The sequence below is a fragment of the Centruroides vittatus genome, unplaced genomic scaffold, assembly GCF_030686945.1.
Source record: "Centruroides vittatus isolate TY-2023 unplaced genomic scaffold, ASM3068694v2 contig_882, whole genome shotgun sequence".
Taxonomy (NCBI): Eukaryota; Metazoa; Arthropoda; class Arachnida; order Scorpiones; family Buthidae; genus Centruroides; species Centruroides vittatus.
The window spans coordinates 4,365,390-4,382,596 of NW_027122574.1; the positions used below are offsets into that span (position 1 = coordinate 4,365,390).

General features: G+C 29.6%; 1 protein-coding gene across 3 annotated transcripts in view; it reads right to left on the reverse strand.

The window, feature by feature from the left end:
• LOC136983509 (small G protein signaling modulator 1-like) overlaps nucleotides 1–17,207 on the reverse strand; it is an 82,341-nt gene that overhangs the window by 61,540 nt on the left and 3,594 nt on the right. For all 3 annotated transcript variants that reach the window (XM_067280266.1, XM_067280265.1, XM_067280264.1), the window contains exons 3-7: nucleotides 8,012–8,087; nucleotides 5,960–6,122; nucleotides 4,773–4,928; nucleotides 4,605–4,672; nucleotides 1,634–1,794 (exon numbers count right to left, since the gene is read on the reverse strand). In XM_067280266.1, coding sequence (XP_067136367.1) covers nucleotides 1,634–1,794; nucleotides 4,605–4,672; nucleotides 4,773–4,928; nucleotides 5,960–6,122; nucleotides 8,012–8,087 — 624 coding nt within the window. The remainder of the gene's footprint in view (nucleotides 1–1,633; nucleotides 1,795–4,604; nucleotides 4,673–4,772; nucleotides 4,929–5,959; nucleotides 6,123–8,011; nucleotides 8,088–17,207) is intronic.

Below are 17,207 nucleotides of genomic sequence, written 5' to 3' on the forward strand. Positions count from 1 at the left end.
TTTATTTTCTATGATATAACAGTCATCTCTGATAATAAATTTGTTACCTTTTAATCTTTCTTGTTTAATTGTCGTTTGTAATTTTTTCCTTCTTAATCTGGATCTTTTGCATAAATCGGCTGTAAAAATTGTTTTATTTTTTCTCCTTTCTTCGTTATTAACTTTAGCTTTTAATTTCCAAAATTCTTTTAATATCAAGTTTCTATTATACAAGGAATCTATTACAATCTTCACAATACAGTTAGATCAGTTATAATTTATCCTGGTTAAGCTTTCTATAGAGATATTTTTAATTCTCAAATCCTCTTTAATAAACTGATTGATTTCGTTAGCATAATCGGTCAAAGTAAAAGGAAAATTTATGATTATGATATTTCTATTAGTTCTCTCATTTTTTAATTTATCTAGTTCAAATTCGAACATACCTCTAAAATGGCTATTGTTCTTAGATAATGTCTCTATTTCTTCCATTTTATGTGACACATTCACTAGTTCTTCTTGAAAATGCTTTTTTTCTTCCTTCATTAAATTAAGTTCTGTCTTGATTCCTTAAATTTCCCTATTAAGCTGTGAAAAGTTATTTTGTAGTAGTTCATATATTGATTTTAGTGTGTATTGTGAATCTTCCTGTACCAGGGGATCCTTATCTCTTAATGCTTGAAAATATTCAGGTATTTTCGTAGATCTTGTGGTATCAAGACTACCTCCACTGCACTCCTCCTCAATTTGAAGAAATTCTCCATTCAGTAGATTATCCACTTGATTTTCTTTAACTATTTCTTTAAAATTTTGCTTACGTGGCCTACCACACCCCCTCTTTTGCATGTCGATTTGACTCAAATGTTGGGGAGAACGGAAAAGAGGACCTGGATTAGGTTCTATTCCACCAATTAATAATAGGAATATGATTAATTCCAAAATCAATCTATTGACGAATATCCACATACTTAACTCGACCAAAATACGGTTATAATTTCCCGGCACGTTATAATACAACTGTTAAGCTCTGCGAAAAGTTCACCAACGCCTTCAACAACCAACTCACACCCCTTATTTTTTTTTTTTTTTATATTAAACTAAAACCATCAAGTGAGAGTTATCTAATGAATAGAAATGTCTTTATTAAATGTTTTAGTTAAAAATTCATCTTTGATATGTTTCTATTTAGACATGAAAATGAAATTATTATTTTAAACACTATTCATTTTTTCAAATTTTTTCAGCATTATTATTTTTTTGATTGCAATTCTTATAAAAGGAATTCTAAGGCTATCATGAAAAAATGCACTCAATATGATATATATTTCATTGATTCTTATATTTATTTTTGCATTTCATATGTAATTGTTCAAGTTTATTGATTCCTTCATTTTTACTTCTTTTACAGTTTCATTTATGTCAATAGTTTGAAGAATGCAATAAAGTGAATAAAGTACATGCATGTTTAATACTATTTTGAATAACTGATTTTGTTAATTTATAAACAATCATTAAACTGCAATTAGTCATTTCTTAAGAGATACTTAGTATTATAATTTTATGAAAAAACTTCTCACATTAAAACTATCTATGAAAAATGCATATATTATAGAAAATATTAAAATATAAAAATTTTATATAAGAAAAGACTAACTTGTAAACCAGGTCTTCTGCTTGATGGAGGGGTAGCAGGACTATGCAATAGAGGAATACCACTTGAAAGACGATGTCGTTGAACTAATTCATCAGCTGGTGGATCCGTCCAGTAATGATCTTGAGTTTTCATTTTTGAATAATCCAAAGCACATGGTCCAACTAGTTAAAATGGACATCAATTTCAATATAAAACTTAAAATACCAATAAAATATTTTTTGTATATTTCTATTATATCCTGGTGGAAATAAAATGATAAACTGGCAGAATAACCTGTTTGTAACTAAAAAAAAATTGCTAATTTTTATGGATGTATTTTTTAAGGACATGTTACAATGTACAGATTAGTCTTACAAAACATTCTGTTTCTAAACAGAATGTTTAGAATGTTTTGTAAGACATTATGTTAAAAATTATTCATAGCTGAATCATCAATTTTCACTTAAGATAGACAAAATGAACAAAAATTGTTAATTTAACTGTGTTAATATAACAATTTAACTTCTCATTATCTATTATATTCTACTTTACTAACTCACCCTAATTTTAGTTAAATATTCTATATAAATTTTATTTTGTTAACACATAATAATAATACTTTTTTCAATTAAAATTAATCTACCCAATAAAAAAACAATTACAGTAGAACCTCGGTATACGACCTTAATCCGTTCCTGATGTTTGGACTTACAGGGTGCGGCACCAAAATCCGGACAAATTACACATTTTTTTCAAACATATTTCTTATTGAAAAAACGAAAAGGTTTACAAATTTTTTTAAATCACATTGTTTGCAATGTCATACAGAATACATTTATTCAATATAGCTCCCTCCTGCTTGAATGACAGCCTCTATTCTCGGTCTGAATCGTGCGCATGCGCGCTTTAATGTCTCACGGTCAATATTGGTGAATGCCGCATCAATAGCGGCTCTCAACGATGTGATGTTTGCATGTCTGGTCTTGTTTGTGACCCTTTCAACTACACTCCATATGTAGAAGTCCAGAGGATTTAAATCTGGGCTGTTGGGAGGCCAGAATTCTTTTGACCAAAACATGTCGACGTTTGCACCAAATGACTTGTGTGGGCGGGTGCACCATCCTGCTGGAAAACATATGGCTTTCCAGATGACACAGTTTCCATCCATGGCTTCACTACATTTGACAGAGCATGCAAATAAACATCTTTCATGACATTTTCCCCTTTGTTAAAGAAATACGGTGGCATGACATCACCCTCACTGGACACAACACCTAGCACATGAACATTCGCCGGAAATTTCGTTTTTGCAATAACGGGGACATCTTCTGGGTCGTGGGCAAGCCATCAGTCATTTCTTCGATTGATTTTCGCATCAACAGTAAAAATTTTCTCGTCAGAAAAAAAATCTGAGTCGTCCGGCAACATTGTTTTTTAAGGAACACAAAAGCAGGTTACAGCGTTCAACTCGCTTTGTCCTGGCAGCTTCAGAAAGCATCTGTCTCACTTTAATTGTGTAAGACTTGTAGCGGAGGTCTTCCTCAACAATTCTACGCATAGTTTTCTCGCTCACACCAACAACCGACGACAATTTTCGGATCGACTGACCTGAATCCTCAAAAATCAGCTTCTGAGCTCGTTGAATGATTTCAGCGGTTCTGACAATGCGCTCCTTTGAGTGAATTTTCCTTGCCGGTGTTGCAAAACCTTCATTTGACTTCTCCGACTGATTGTATTTTGCAACGACATCATAAACAGTCGATCTTGGGTATCCAAAGAACCGAATAATTTCTGTCGCCGAGCACCCAGCGCGAATACTTTCGATAATCGCGGCTCTTCGGTTATACTCAGCACTTTGTTTCAACATGGCGACTGTTTCGCGGTTAAAATGGTTTAATACACATGTCAAGCTATTTGAACGCCAAACACGACATCTACCGGTGGTACAGAATGGCGGGAATTTGAAATTGAATTTTGTCCGGATTTTGGCACAGCACCCTGTATACCACACCAACCTTTCCCATAAGAAGTAATGTAAAAATGATTAATCCATTCTCATGTAAAAAAAAAAAAAAACCCACTCTTGATATGATATATTAATGGGGTTATAAAATAATTTAAACACTGTTTGAGCACATTAAAAATCTATAATAAAATTTATTTTTTTATTAAAGTTATTACAGTATATTGTATTATATTATTTAAATCATTAAATCAAAATCAAATCAAATCAAACTCTCCTTAATACTAATAATCTGTTTAGAAATTGATTAAACCCCTTTCGCAACATTAGCAGATTTAATAATGTCTTTATTTTTTACTTTATTTTTTAATAATGTCTTTATTGTCAATATCGTCGTTCTCGGAATACGGTATGCAACGGTTAAATCTCGAACACCTGTGCCACCTTCATATTTCTCAACAATCTTTTTCATTCCATTGTGATTCTAGTCATTTTTTTTTAGTTTTCTGTTGCTTTTCATTTGTCTTTTTTGCAATTCATGATTAATAAAAATAATAAAATTTTACTTACAAATTAAAATCAAAAGAAATTTAACAAAGTTATAAACCGTGGCACCGCGAACGTCTAGTCTAGTCTAGTACACCGATAGTGCTACTTGTTCATAGATGACATGTATAATTGAATTAAGTCATATACCGAATGAAAGTTGTATGCCAAGCAAAATTTGCTTCATCCGAACAGGACGTATTCCAAATTGGACATATTCTAAAGCAGACGTATACAGAGGTTCCACTGTATTTCTAATAATCTAAATAAAAACTGAAAACTATATTCTGAAGTATGATGCAAAATTATGATTGGTTAAGTTTGTCACCACCACTTATGTTTTATAATGATTGTCAAGATCAATAGGAATGATTAACAAAACCTATTGATGCTGACTATCTTTTAATTTTGTCACTTGAGTGCATTGGCCTTTAAACTGTACTTTAGATATAAGAAAACTTGATTAGTATCATAAAAGCTTACCTAATAAACTAGCAAGAATTTGGCCAGATACTGGATCTGCCACCAAAGCATCCTTTTCATAATATTTACTACAATAATTAAGAATTATAAACAAGATATTTAAATATAAATTAAAATCTCTGTTTTCATGAATGCTATAAAGCAATACTTTTGCAATTAGTAATATACCTGCTATTCTGAACGAGATGATCAACAATTTTGGATAACTTCTTTTCAAATAATGCCAATCTAATCCAAAGATATCGAGTACCATATTGAATTTGCAACTTTTTGCTCTGTATTGGCTTTAATTTGTTGGTGCTGTCACTACTGGATGAAGACCTCCTTAAATTATATAAGAAAGATAAATAATCATATATAATTAAAAGTTACAAATATATTTTATAACATTGTAATTTAAAGAAGTATTTTGGTATATGCAATTCTAATAACATATTAAAAATACAGAGCATATCTGATTTTTAAAACAATCCGAATTATTATTATTAAATTGTATGATAGAGAAAATGAAGCAAAATATCACAATTCATAAAAACTTCTAAATATTTAGATATTTTTTCCATAGAGAATTAAAAAAAGGAAAAATAATTATTTTTGCCTTTTTATTCTAGACTTCTTTACTTAAATATAGAATAAAAATAAAAACAGTTTCAAAAAATAAATAAAAATCTAGACAAATTATAACATTAAACAATTCTAACAACAAATCTTTACCAATAATGCCAATGGTTGATTAGCTTCTTAGATAACAGTGTATATACATATATATACACACACACACACACACACACACACTGTTACATACATATTGCTGTGATTCATATATATATATATCACAGCAATAATCCATGTAATTCAAACATATACACAACACTATTGATTAGACACTTTCACATTATCTGATACAAAAAAAAGTAAATAACTATACACTTTGTGCCAAGCATAAATAAAAATGACTAACAAAGACAACATTCATTGTTAGTCTTCTAACAATTTATTATCGAATTGAGAATTCAATACAAATATTAATGCTTATAGAACTTCAAACCACTTTCTGCTTCCTCAGAAAATAGCTTGCTATTCTCTCCTCATTTAACATATAAATTTCCCAATCTACAATTTAAAATGACGTTCTGCACTCATCCTACTAATTATTAACACAGAAACTATGATACTGCCAAAATTTATGTTCTTTTAACAACAAGCTCAAACAATAAAGCATTTCAAGATATTTACAGGTCATAAAAATTTTTTTCAAAGAAGAAAAAAAACTGTCATTACATTCATTTGGTTACCTACAAATATTCTAAATTTAAATTACTCCAATAAATCTTTAGAAAAATAAATATACAAACTTGTTTGGATCAGTGTTTTCAATCTCTGCAACCATTTGTGCTATTTCGGCAGCTGGTTCAAAGCACTTGGCAACCTTCTGTAACAAAGCAGTCGTAGAATTTGTCTTAAACAGACCAAGTGCTCTTCTTTTTAAATTGTGAGAAAGACAAGCATCAACAGCAGCTAAAAATATTATACATTATTCAAATCTGATATACTTTTAACTACATAAAATGAGAAAATTTTTTAAATAATTAATAAAAAAAATTTACATTTCTATAATTAAAGATTAAATAATTACAGATGAGAAATTAAACAAATATGATTAAATGTAAATTTAATTATATATATGAAAATAATCTAAATATGTATTTAAAATGCCAATGACTTGTTCTTATCTTATTATAAATTATATATCATGAAGTAAGTTCTTACAAAAATATAAGAAAGACACTACTTAGTTTATTAGTTTCAAAGAAAACACCAATGTTTTTATTTTTACAACCTAGAGTGATTGCTTTCTTTATAGAAAGTAATCATAGTTGTAACTCCAGAAATACAGCTGAATGTTTTAATATATTTGCAAAATTTTCCAATTGAAAAATTGTTGCTTCTTTTATTTCCATTTTATTTATTTTCAGAAAATCAAAATAGAAAATAGAACTTTCTCTCTTACAACTAAGGATAAAGTCAAACAAAAGTCTTACTAATGTTTATTTACTATTACTTTAAAATTTTTTTTTTTTGAGTTTGTATTTATAAAAAGTTTAGAAAATATTAATAAGAAGTTAGATATTACAACTCATCTATTTCGTGTAAAACTCAATTTCTGCTTGAATTATTTAATGAATAACTTAAACCAAACAGATATTGAATTGTATATTGATTTTTATATTGAAATTCATTAAAAAAAATGTAGACAACATTGCATTTATTTTTGAAATCACAGACGTCTTAAATGGGATTGTTTAATTTATCTTTAATATTCTATTGTTCAATAATATATCAATAATAAATATTTCATGCAGTTCCTGTTCAGAAGTACCAGTAAATCTATATTAACTTGCGATTACATGCAGTTTTATTATTTTACAGGTTTAAGATGAATAAAATGACAATTTTCTGCTTATTTTTCATGTAATTGTCATTCCAAAAATTTGACAATTCTAAAAAATTCTGTAACTTATTTTTTACACAAATGCCAAAATTTCATCATCATATATTGTTTTGTTTAAGAACAATGTCCTTTCAAACTTTGCAACAACAGACTAATGTGGAATGTTCAAATGGAAAAGAAGGCCAAGGTGTTTCTCAAAAAGACTAGAAACAATTTTTCTGTATTTTTCAGGCATGAAATAAACCTGTAAAAATATTTTTAAATTGTTAAAGGTTATAATGCCCCTAACTCTTATAGTGACAGCATTCAATTAGCAAATTGCAGACCATGTCATGCATAGTTGAAAAACGTGTGCTCTTGTGGCCATTGTGTAGAACCTCCGTAACATCATTTTTGATAATGACAAATCAGCAAAAATGACATTAGAGTAGAAAATTGCCACCCTATGCAACAAGGAAAGAAAATTCTTTATAAAAATGTTTTGTTAATGTAATCAGAATCAAAAATTTATATGAGAGGGTCTGTGTAATTTTTTTCCATTTAAACAGAATCATCTGCTAGAGTACAAGTAAAGAAAAAAATTCCAAACACTGTATTTTTATATTTTGTGCTTTTATTGATTTGAAATTACTTTTTTTGTGAAAGAATAAAGCCTGGTTCATATTTCTTTTATTTGAGCTATTCCCAACACTAATCTTTATACTGTCATCCTTCATGTAAGATTATTAATCCTACCCCAAGATGACAGCTTAATTGTCTCCTTTAGGCTAAATTTCATAATTTAATTAATTAAAGTTAATTTGATTCTGATCCAAAAATAATTTGGCTTTCAGATATAGATGACTATTAAAAATCATGCTGTAATATATGCTCAATAAAAATATATATAATATAAACATGATTTATACTTTTGAATATTAGATGAAAAAATATCAATCAACTAATAAAATATTACCACATAAAGATGTAATACTGCTGCTCTCTTCATGAATAAATTTTCTTGTGACAGCTTCTTCCATTATTTGTTTCACCTGTAAGAAAAATTTATAATATTTATTTTTAAAATAATACTGCTCATAATACAGAAAAAATAAAAGCCTAATGTTAATTTCCTGTATTACAGTATAAGTAAAGGTCACTTTCTTGTCATCAGATGGAAATTTGAAGATTGTTTAAACTGAGTTTGCAAATTACACACATGAAATCTATGATGATATAATTACCAATCACTTAAAATCTTAATTATAATTGAGTAAAATATAAATTCTGTACTTCTTAAACTATATATTATGTGAGAGAAAGTTATGATGGTGTTAATATTAATACAATCGAATCGCGATAAGTTGACACCCAGATAACTCGACACCCTCGGTTAAGAAGTCAGTTTTCTGTGGTCCTGGCTGACTTACATAGGCATTAATGTTAAAAAAAAACTCTGGTTTACTCGACACCACTGGATAAGTCGACATACTTTTGCCGTCCCACACTCCGATAAGTCGACATCCCGTCCCGAAAAAATGAATTCATTCCGCACGTGTGGTGCAAACTCATTTTTTTTTCAGGAGGGGGAGTCAATTTATTTATTAATATATAATTAATATATTTAATAATATAATAATACATTATTATTATTAATATATATACATATTAATAAAAATGCCTTAACATTTTATGTATAAAATAACAACAGATAAACAAAAAGAAAATATACAATCTACATCAACGTCACACCAGAATCCAATTTTGCATTTTCTCACGTCAGAGGCATTACAAATCCTTAGATGTTACTTGCCAACGATTGACAATTGCAAAGATGATGTTTTCAAGGCATTCGTGATCATTGAAAAAGAAAGTCGAGACAGTTAAGTGCTCAAAACAAACAACACTAAATGAATTTTTCAGTTTTTCATCTACAGAATAATTGTAAATGGAGAACACAATGTTTTGTAAGTCTATGTTACTGTATAAAGCACTACTGTATTTTATTAATTGTAGTTTTGTGGTTTTTTTTCCAACTTCGCTTTAGTCGACACATCTCCACTTCCCCTTGGGGTGTCGACTTATGCGGAGTCGACTGTAATTGAATTTATATTTAGTTAAATATTTAATACATGTGAAAAAATGGTAATGAAAAACAAGCAATTATTTATTGTGACATCGTCACAATGCCGGGCTGCAATTTTTAAATCATATTTTTAATTTATTTAATTTAAAATATATGCTCTCCCCCTCAAATTAGTAGTGGCTTGTCCCTGTATATAATATTTTTCCTTTAACAATAGCATTGTGCCGATCATCTAATTAACACTTTTCAGGGAAAATTTTGAATTGAAATAATGTGAGTTCTGGTCCAGACTGGAAGTTCATATATAGCTTAAGTTTTCCATGTCTGGTCTCAACTTTAATCTATCTAACATTGTTCTCAAGATTAAGGAAGAACAGACAGATGAATGGGCAACAGTGGAAATTTATAGGTCTACAATTTTTCAAATTGCAGCCCAACAACTACTTGTTATTCAATAAAAGCTGACAAGAGAATTTCAACCATTAACACACTTACATATAAAGTCTAAACTGATAAAGATTGTTAAAAAAACAGTATTTCATTTTTCTAGTGTAATATCTTTTATTTACAATTTCATTAATTAGTTAATATCTTAGCTGAAAGAACTATTAACTTAAATCAGAATCCTATGGATGATTTTAAATTCTTACATTATCTTGATTTTTATATTGAGAAAAGATAATACTGTTACTGTCTGATTTTACATATTTTGAAAACAATCAACCATATCCACTTATTCCAAAGCAGCTGCCAAAGTGGAAATAGTACTTGAGAATATTGGACAACTGTTATTGCATTAAATACCTACTAGGCAGCATGTCAGGTATTATTGTTTGTCCCCTCTTGGAAGTGTAATGTTTGTTTCTCCTGTATTTATCACAATATAGGATGTTTATCTCTCTTACATACTTACATTAAGTTTGTTTTGTAGTTGACTATAACATTCTTAGATCCATATAAATAGAATACTGCTTTCCTCTATAAGTGTATCAATGTATACACTTCAATTGTAGAATATTGCTGAATGGTAATTAAGTTTGAACTATTAAAAATCAAATACAGTCTGTTCAAACTGGAATCACCATTTATTCAATATCAATGTTCTGGAATACATTTTATTAACTAATTTTGGCTAATTAATGTAATTTTAAAACTTTTGTTTTTAATTGAATTATTTTTTCATCATTTTTAAAGGAAAGTTTTTTAATTTTGATGGCCAAGTAGCCTACATGGAAAGATCACTGTCAAAAATGTATTCCAGAACTTTAAAATTGAATAAATGGTGATTCCAGTTTCAACATACTGTCTTTGATTTTTAATATTTTAAACTTAAATGTGCACACTAACAGAAAAACTCAATCCATGCAAGTACTATTATTTGAATACTTGAATGTGTTGAAGTCAATCAATTGAATATACTTTAATAGTTAAAATATTAAGTCATTAAATAACCCTCTCCAGTAATAGCAGTTCTGTGCCATTTAAAATATCTAATATAAGTAAATTTTAATATCATTAAAACAATAAATACACAAAAATACTCCTTACAGCATCTGGTATCATATCCTCATTGTTTTAAATTGTTTTGCAATGGTGCAAAATAAATAAATCTTTTGACTTAAAAAGTATGGAGTAGCAGAATCACTGACTTATGCAGAAATGATCTTTATATTAATATTAGTTATGCTCTGAACTGCTTAAGCTTTCATTTGCAAGAAAACTATGTGTTGCTGGTCCTTTTACTAATAAGAGGAGAAGCACAATTTTTTACATCAAAGGATTTAAAACAATGGGATAATATCACCTCCTTACAGTGTCTTTTCAACTAGAACTTATTAAAAAAAATGAAAAAGCAGGAATATTTTTGTATTTTCTGATTTAACAACCAGATGATTTTAACATCCAAAAATGATTATAATGAAAGAACTTGTTAAAGCCAACAAATTAAGCTAATCTCATAAATTTACAGTAACTAGAGTCCTAATTATAAATTAATCAAGTAACATTAGATTCATCATCAAGACATCACTTGACTAGTATATAAAATAATTTGGACTAAAAATAGACAATTAAATCATCATCTTGTATTCATTTTGTATGGGAAGAGATGTTCTAGTGTGATAGGCAGTGTATCTGCATGGTAAGCAAGAATTGCAGATTCGAGTTCTGCTCTAGATGAATCTTTTCTTTCAGAATATTCTAAATTAATTTAATTTAATTCTAATTATTAAATTTAATACAAGATGACAACTTAATCACCTACCTTTAGTCCAAATTACTTTATATATTTAATTAGCTAAGTTATGGCCCAATTCATCATCATTTGATTAACTGAGTATTTTAATCTTGCATATTCTATGAAGTTACTCTTCCTCCTTTATAACAACTTATTTAACAGCATCCAAAGTCAAACTGTAAAATTGTCTTTCTTACAATAATCAATCAAAATTAAAGGCTATTTTTACATTAATTTAATTCACTTATTTAATAATTTGGCATTAAATACAAGTAATATTAAGGAAATTAAATTACAATGTGAAAATTGCTTGTAATTTTATCTCATTATATGATTAATAACAGTATTCCTTAGATTTTCACAAGGAAAAATAGAAAGACTATTAGAAATATGTTAAAATTATCTGAATATCACTTTAATCCTTGAAAAGTTAAACTGTTTTCAGCATTTTTTTTTTCTTTTCAAGGAACTCCATCATCTTCAGATGCTGTAATCAAACAAGCTGAAATAATCTTGCTACACAGTTTATGCAATATTGTAGTCAGAAATAACAATTGAACAGAATACATTTCTTTAATTCTGTAAATGAAAGTACTGTAATTCAGATACCAACATCTTAAATTAGAGAGAACTTTAACTTATTTTGTTTATACTTGCATTATAGTACTAAGGAATTTCATAACTTATCTAACAACACGATGAATAATAAACAAGATTTTATTTAAGATATCAGCAGACAAATTCACTGTATTATCTAAAAGAAAAAAAAATTAACTTATATACATTAATAATGATAACAAACAAAAGCTATTTTAATTCAATATTAAAAGAAAAATTTTCAAGTATTATTTAAGAAATATTTTATTCACTTGAAAAATTAACTTTTCACATCTGAAACCCAGGAAATTACAATATTCAATACATGATAACTCATTTCTGTAAGAATACAATGCAGTTTTATTCAAAGCATAAAAAAATAATAAAGTTTTTACATTTAATTCCATTTTAAAAGAAAATAGTTTCAATAGAATTATGTCGTTTCAATTTTAGCATTTTATTTTGAAGGAAAATATTTAACATTTATTATGATTATTATTATGGACATATGATGTCACAAGTTTATTATCTCTGTACAGTACATATGTAAAGCTTATCCTGAAAATCAACTAAAATAGAACTTGCAAGAAGTAACACAACAAGTATGGCTAAGTGAAACTTGGTGATGAGCTGGCAGTGTAACAAGCATGGCTGGCTTGTGGCATTGTCCAAACAAACTTGTAGCATCACCACACTCCTTGCACTACTACTTGCAAGTTATACAGAGTGATCAAATGTAGGCAGAACTCATGAATATATAAACTGTATGAACAACATCTGCAAATATCAGGCAAAAACAATGTTGTCTTCCAAATAAAGTTTGAACAAAAGTACTGCTTTCTCAATTAAACAACAAATACTTTATGAAAAGAAACTTGATCTACACAGTCTGTACTTTTCAAAATGTCAAAAGGTCACAAGACTTTTTCATGGCTTTTGGTATTATTTAAATGAGTTTGTAATTCTTGGCTCTTTATTCTGAAAATAGTGCTTTCCATAGTGGTAAGTACTTGTGAATAACGAAAACTACAAAAATATTTTAAAATTATATTCTTGGATTGAATTTTATCAATATATTTTGTTTTTAATTTTGAAATCATTTATTCTCAAGTAGATTTTAACAAATTAAAAGCAATTGGCTTTTTTCAGTAACATATCATACAAGGAGCAGTTATTGATATAGGCTTTATTGATGGAGGAAATGCATTTTGGGTCTTAATGACCTCTCTTCAGTCCTTATACTTTACAAAAGGAAGATAGATAAGGATTACATCATACATAATAATACATATAAAAATTGTTTTAACTTACAAAGTTGATTATTGGTTACAAATTGACATTAAAGAAAATATTGAGTAATTGACTGGGTAGAATCTGTTTACAAGGGTTGCTGTATAAGATAAAATAGGAGGAGGATACGTAAAACGTACGAACTATAATACCACAACAAATGAACCATAAGTAAAACAGTGATAAAGTAAATAAAGTTTAAGATGGTTACATTATAAAATGGTATAGATTGCTATTACATGTAGATGGGTAGAAAATACAAAGTGAATGGTGTTTAAATACTTAGTTTTCTCTTTTGTTATTTTAAACACCATCCACCTCATATTTTCTACCCATCTACAGGTAATAACAATCTATACCATTTTATAATGTTGTAAATGATTGTTCAAAAAAAAAAAAATCCAGACTTTATGGTGATAGTGAGGACACCATTCTGATGCAAAATGAAGTTGTCACTGTCCTCATGCAGCTATGGTAACAGCCATTCAATAAACATATCCAGATATCTTTTTCCTGTTAGTTTTTTCAATGAAGAAGAATGGGCTGTACACCTTCAGATTGGAAATTACACAGAACACATTCAATTTTGGTGAGTCACACTCATGTTCAATGTAAGCATGAGGATTTTTCACCCCGAATTCGATGTTTTGTTAATTAACTTTCTCACATAAATAAAAGGTGGCTTTATCACTAAAAATCAGTCTATCACAAAAACCATCAATTGACATAATTTCTTGCAGCTCATTGCAGAGAGTCATCCTTCAGTTGTAGTCCTCAGAACTTTAAGCAGTGTTAGCCTATAACGATTCATTCTTAGCCACTTTCACAACATAGTACTGTCAACTGTGGTATGTTGATTTCTCACTGTAGACTTTTTCTAGGACTTCATTGGAATATCTCTCTAATCATATCCACTGTCCCTTGTGTCATGGATGGAGAGCCACTGATTTTTTTCCTTACACAGTCATTCTGTCTGTTGAATTTGCACACCTGGATATGGAATTGCCAGATGGCAGATCCTTCCAGAATTTTGTAAGGAAATGCCACTGGAAACTGATAAACTGAGTTTTATGAAACTCCAGGATACAAAAAACTTTCTCATTACCATTAATTAATAGTAATTTTGCAAAAATTTGCCACCTGACAGACAAATGCATAACTATTAGTGATGTAACGAATAGTATATTCGGCCTCAGCCGAATACCGAATATTCGGCTAGGAGCGTGGCCGAATACCGAATATTCGGCCAGGAGTGTGGCTGAATGGCCGAATATTCGGCCAAACTATTCGGCTTGATTAACGCACGTACGAAAATTGGTGCGCAAAGCGCATTATGGCAAAGATCGCGCACCGTGCTCTCTATTGGCCCGCTGTCACTATGATTTTTTCTTCCATTAGGTCTAAATTATTTAAAGTAATTAAATTATAATTATTAAACTTAATATGAGATGGAGCCTAATGTCTACCTCTAGTGCCAAATTGGTTTATAATTTTATGTAATAGCCGTAAATAGCCCACTATGATTCGGCAGTTGTTGGTATTTAGATGTAAGTTATAACTTATAAGTTATTTTATTTGCAATCGATCATTTTAACTCTTTAATTAAACACTAAAATTTTGTTTTTACTACGTATTTGTAGACTGAATAGTACCCTAAGGATATACTTTAGTGGTGACAAAATATGGTCTAGTTTCTCCCCAGTTGTGGAACAGTTCAAATATATCGTATAAATATTAAAATATATGTGAATACGAATATAACATAATTAACTAAACAATAACATTAATGCCCGATACATTCTAACCTACACGCCATCAATGCCATAAGATATCGGGCTAGATAAAGGCTATAATATTATTTAATTACGAAATAATTTAATACTAGAGTTAGATGCTATTTCTTATTAACTTTAATAATTATAATTTCATTAATAAAAGTAACCAAAATGATTAATTTACTGTGTTTTTGTTATTTCTTACTCCTGTTTTTAGGTATTCGGTATTCGGCCGAATAGTGATTAAATATTCGGTATTCGACCGAATAGTGATTTTAAATATTCGGTATTCGGCCGAATACTGGGTAGTAATCGAATATTCGTTACATCACTAATAACTATGTAAATGGAAAGTATAAAAAAAACTCTGAGTTTCCTATCTATTGATGTAGATATCAATGCTGTCAGTGACAAACGATGTGTAAAAGAAAATGAAGCCTATACAATCATTGCCATGTACAGCATGTGGACGCAAATTAATTAGCATTAATAAATGTCACACAGACAATCAAAATTGAAGTTTCATCTACAGCACATAATCTACAAAATATTCTTCCAATTATACAAGTGTAACTATGCACTCCAGAAAACTGGAAGTTCACCATTATTTGTCACTTGCTTTAAAGATTTAACTGATGATTTTGAATGCTTACAGTACATTTTTATTTAAAAGTTTGTTGTAATCTGCATATATTTTGAGAACAGTTATATAACTATTAAACACATTCCTAATTAGTTTCACATTTATAGTTTAAAACAAAAACTATTCCTATTCTGAACAATAATAATGGTGGCAATCATTACAGGAGGGTAATATTTTGCTGTTTGCAATTCACTTTAATTTTTTAATTAAAATTGTTAAATTATATAAGATTTTTATCCCAAGTATCTGTCTCATACATAGCCAATCAATGCAATTAACTTTAAATTATTCTTTGTTTTACAAATATAGGACATGTTATTTAGCATTGTTTATAAACATAAAACTGTTATGTAATTTGTGGACAACCCCTCCACAAATTACATAACACAGATATGGGTGGGTAGTTATACGGATAACTGCTGTGATGCCTACAAAAGCATTATGTAATGCTAGGATCTCAACCTTTGGCTAACAGAATATTAATTTTTGTTTCCAAAGAGTTGCATAGTGAATACTACTGTTCACATCACTGTTTTGTAAAACATAATACTGTTTTATAATTTTAATAAAATAACATAACATTTGGTATCCCATGCAGTGTATTTATTCCTTAGTTAGACTTTAATTATAAGATCTCTGTGATCTATTAGTTCGATTATTGAGAAGAATGGCACTCACTTTTAGATTAGAAAAACAATTTGTGAAAGCATTAGAGAAGTCTGAATAGATCAGTGGTTCTTAACCTTTTTAGTGGTCAGCACCCCCTTGAATCTGAAAATAAGCTCTTGCACCCCATTAAAAATGTGTGTATATTTGTTGTACAAGGGTTTTACCCAATTCTCAAACTGTTAGAGTGAATCCATGCTATAAAAGCATCGTATTATATGGGGATGTTCCCAATTCTCCAACTGTGCTAGAGTGAATCCATGCTATAGTAGTACCGTGTTATACAGGGATTACCTATAAATATTGTTACAAACCTCGTTTATGTTCTTATTCAAGGTATGTGAATACGTCTCAACTAGTTTCTGTACTGCACGTGACAATGTGACTACATTAACTGCATGTACTGACGACTGATGACAAGCGCGATGTGCCGAGATATGATAGAGTAGAGAGTGTAGAAGTGAGATGGTAGAGAGTGAAGAAGTGGGGTGCCATGTTGCTGGGTACCATGGTTTGTAGAGAACAGGGTCACCTAGTTCATATTTTTTTTTTAAACTTTTGAAATTTCTCTCGCACCTGTGAAAGTTTGAACCCACCGGCATTTAACCGGTAGTGAGATATCCTTTTCCGCACGTGTAGAAGGAAAAGGGATATGAGTCAAAAGGAAGAAAAATTGAATCAGAAGGAACAACCGACGAAAATTGCGGGTTGGTGAAACTGAACAACGTGACCACGTCAATAAAAGGGCAACGAGAGAGGAAAGGAGGGGTCGGTTACGTAGTGTCAGGGAGACAAGGTGGGTGTGCGCCGAAGTCCGAAGGAAACCCGACTGAAATCAAAGGACCATCCCGACCGAGAAGAAACCGACCCGGACCACAA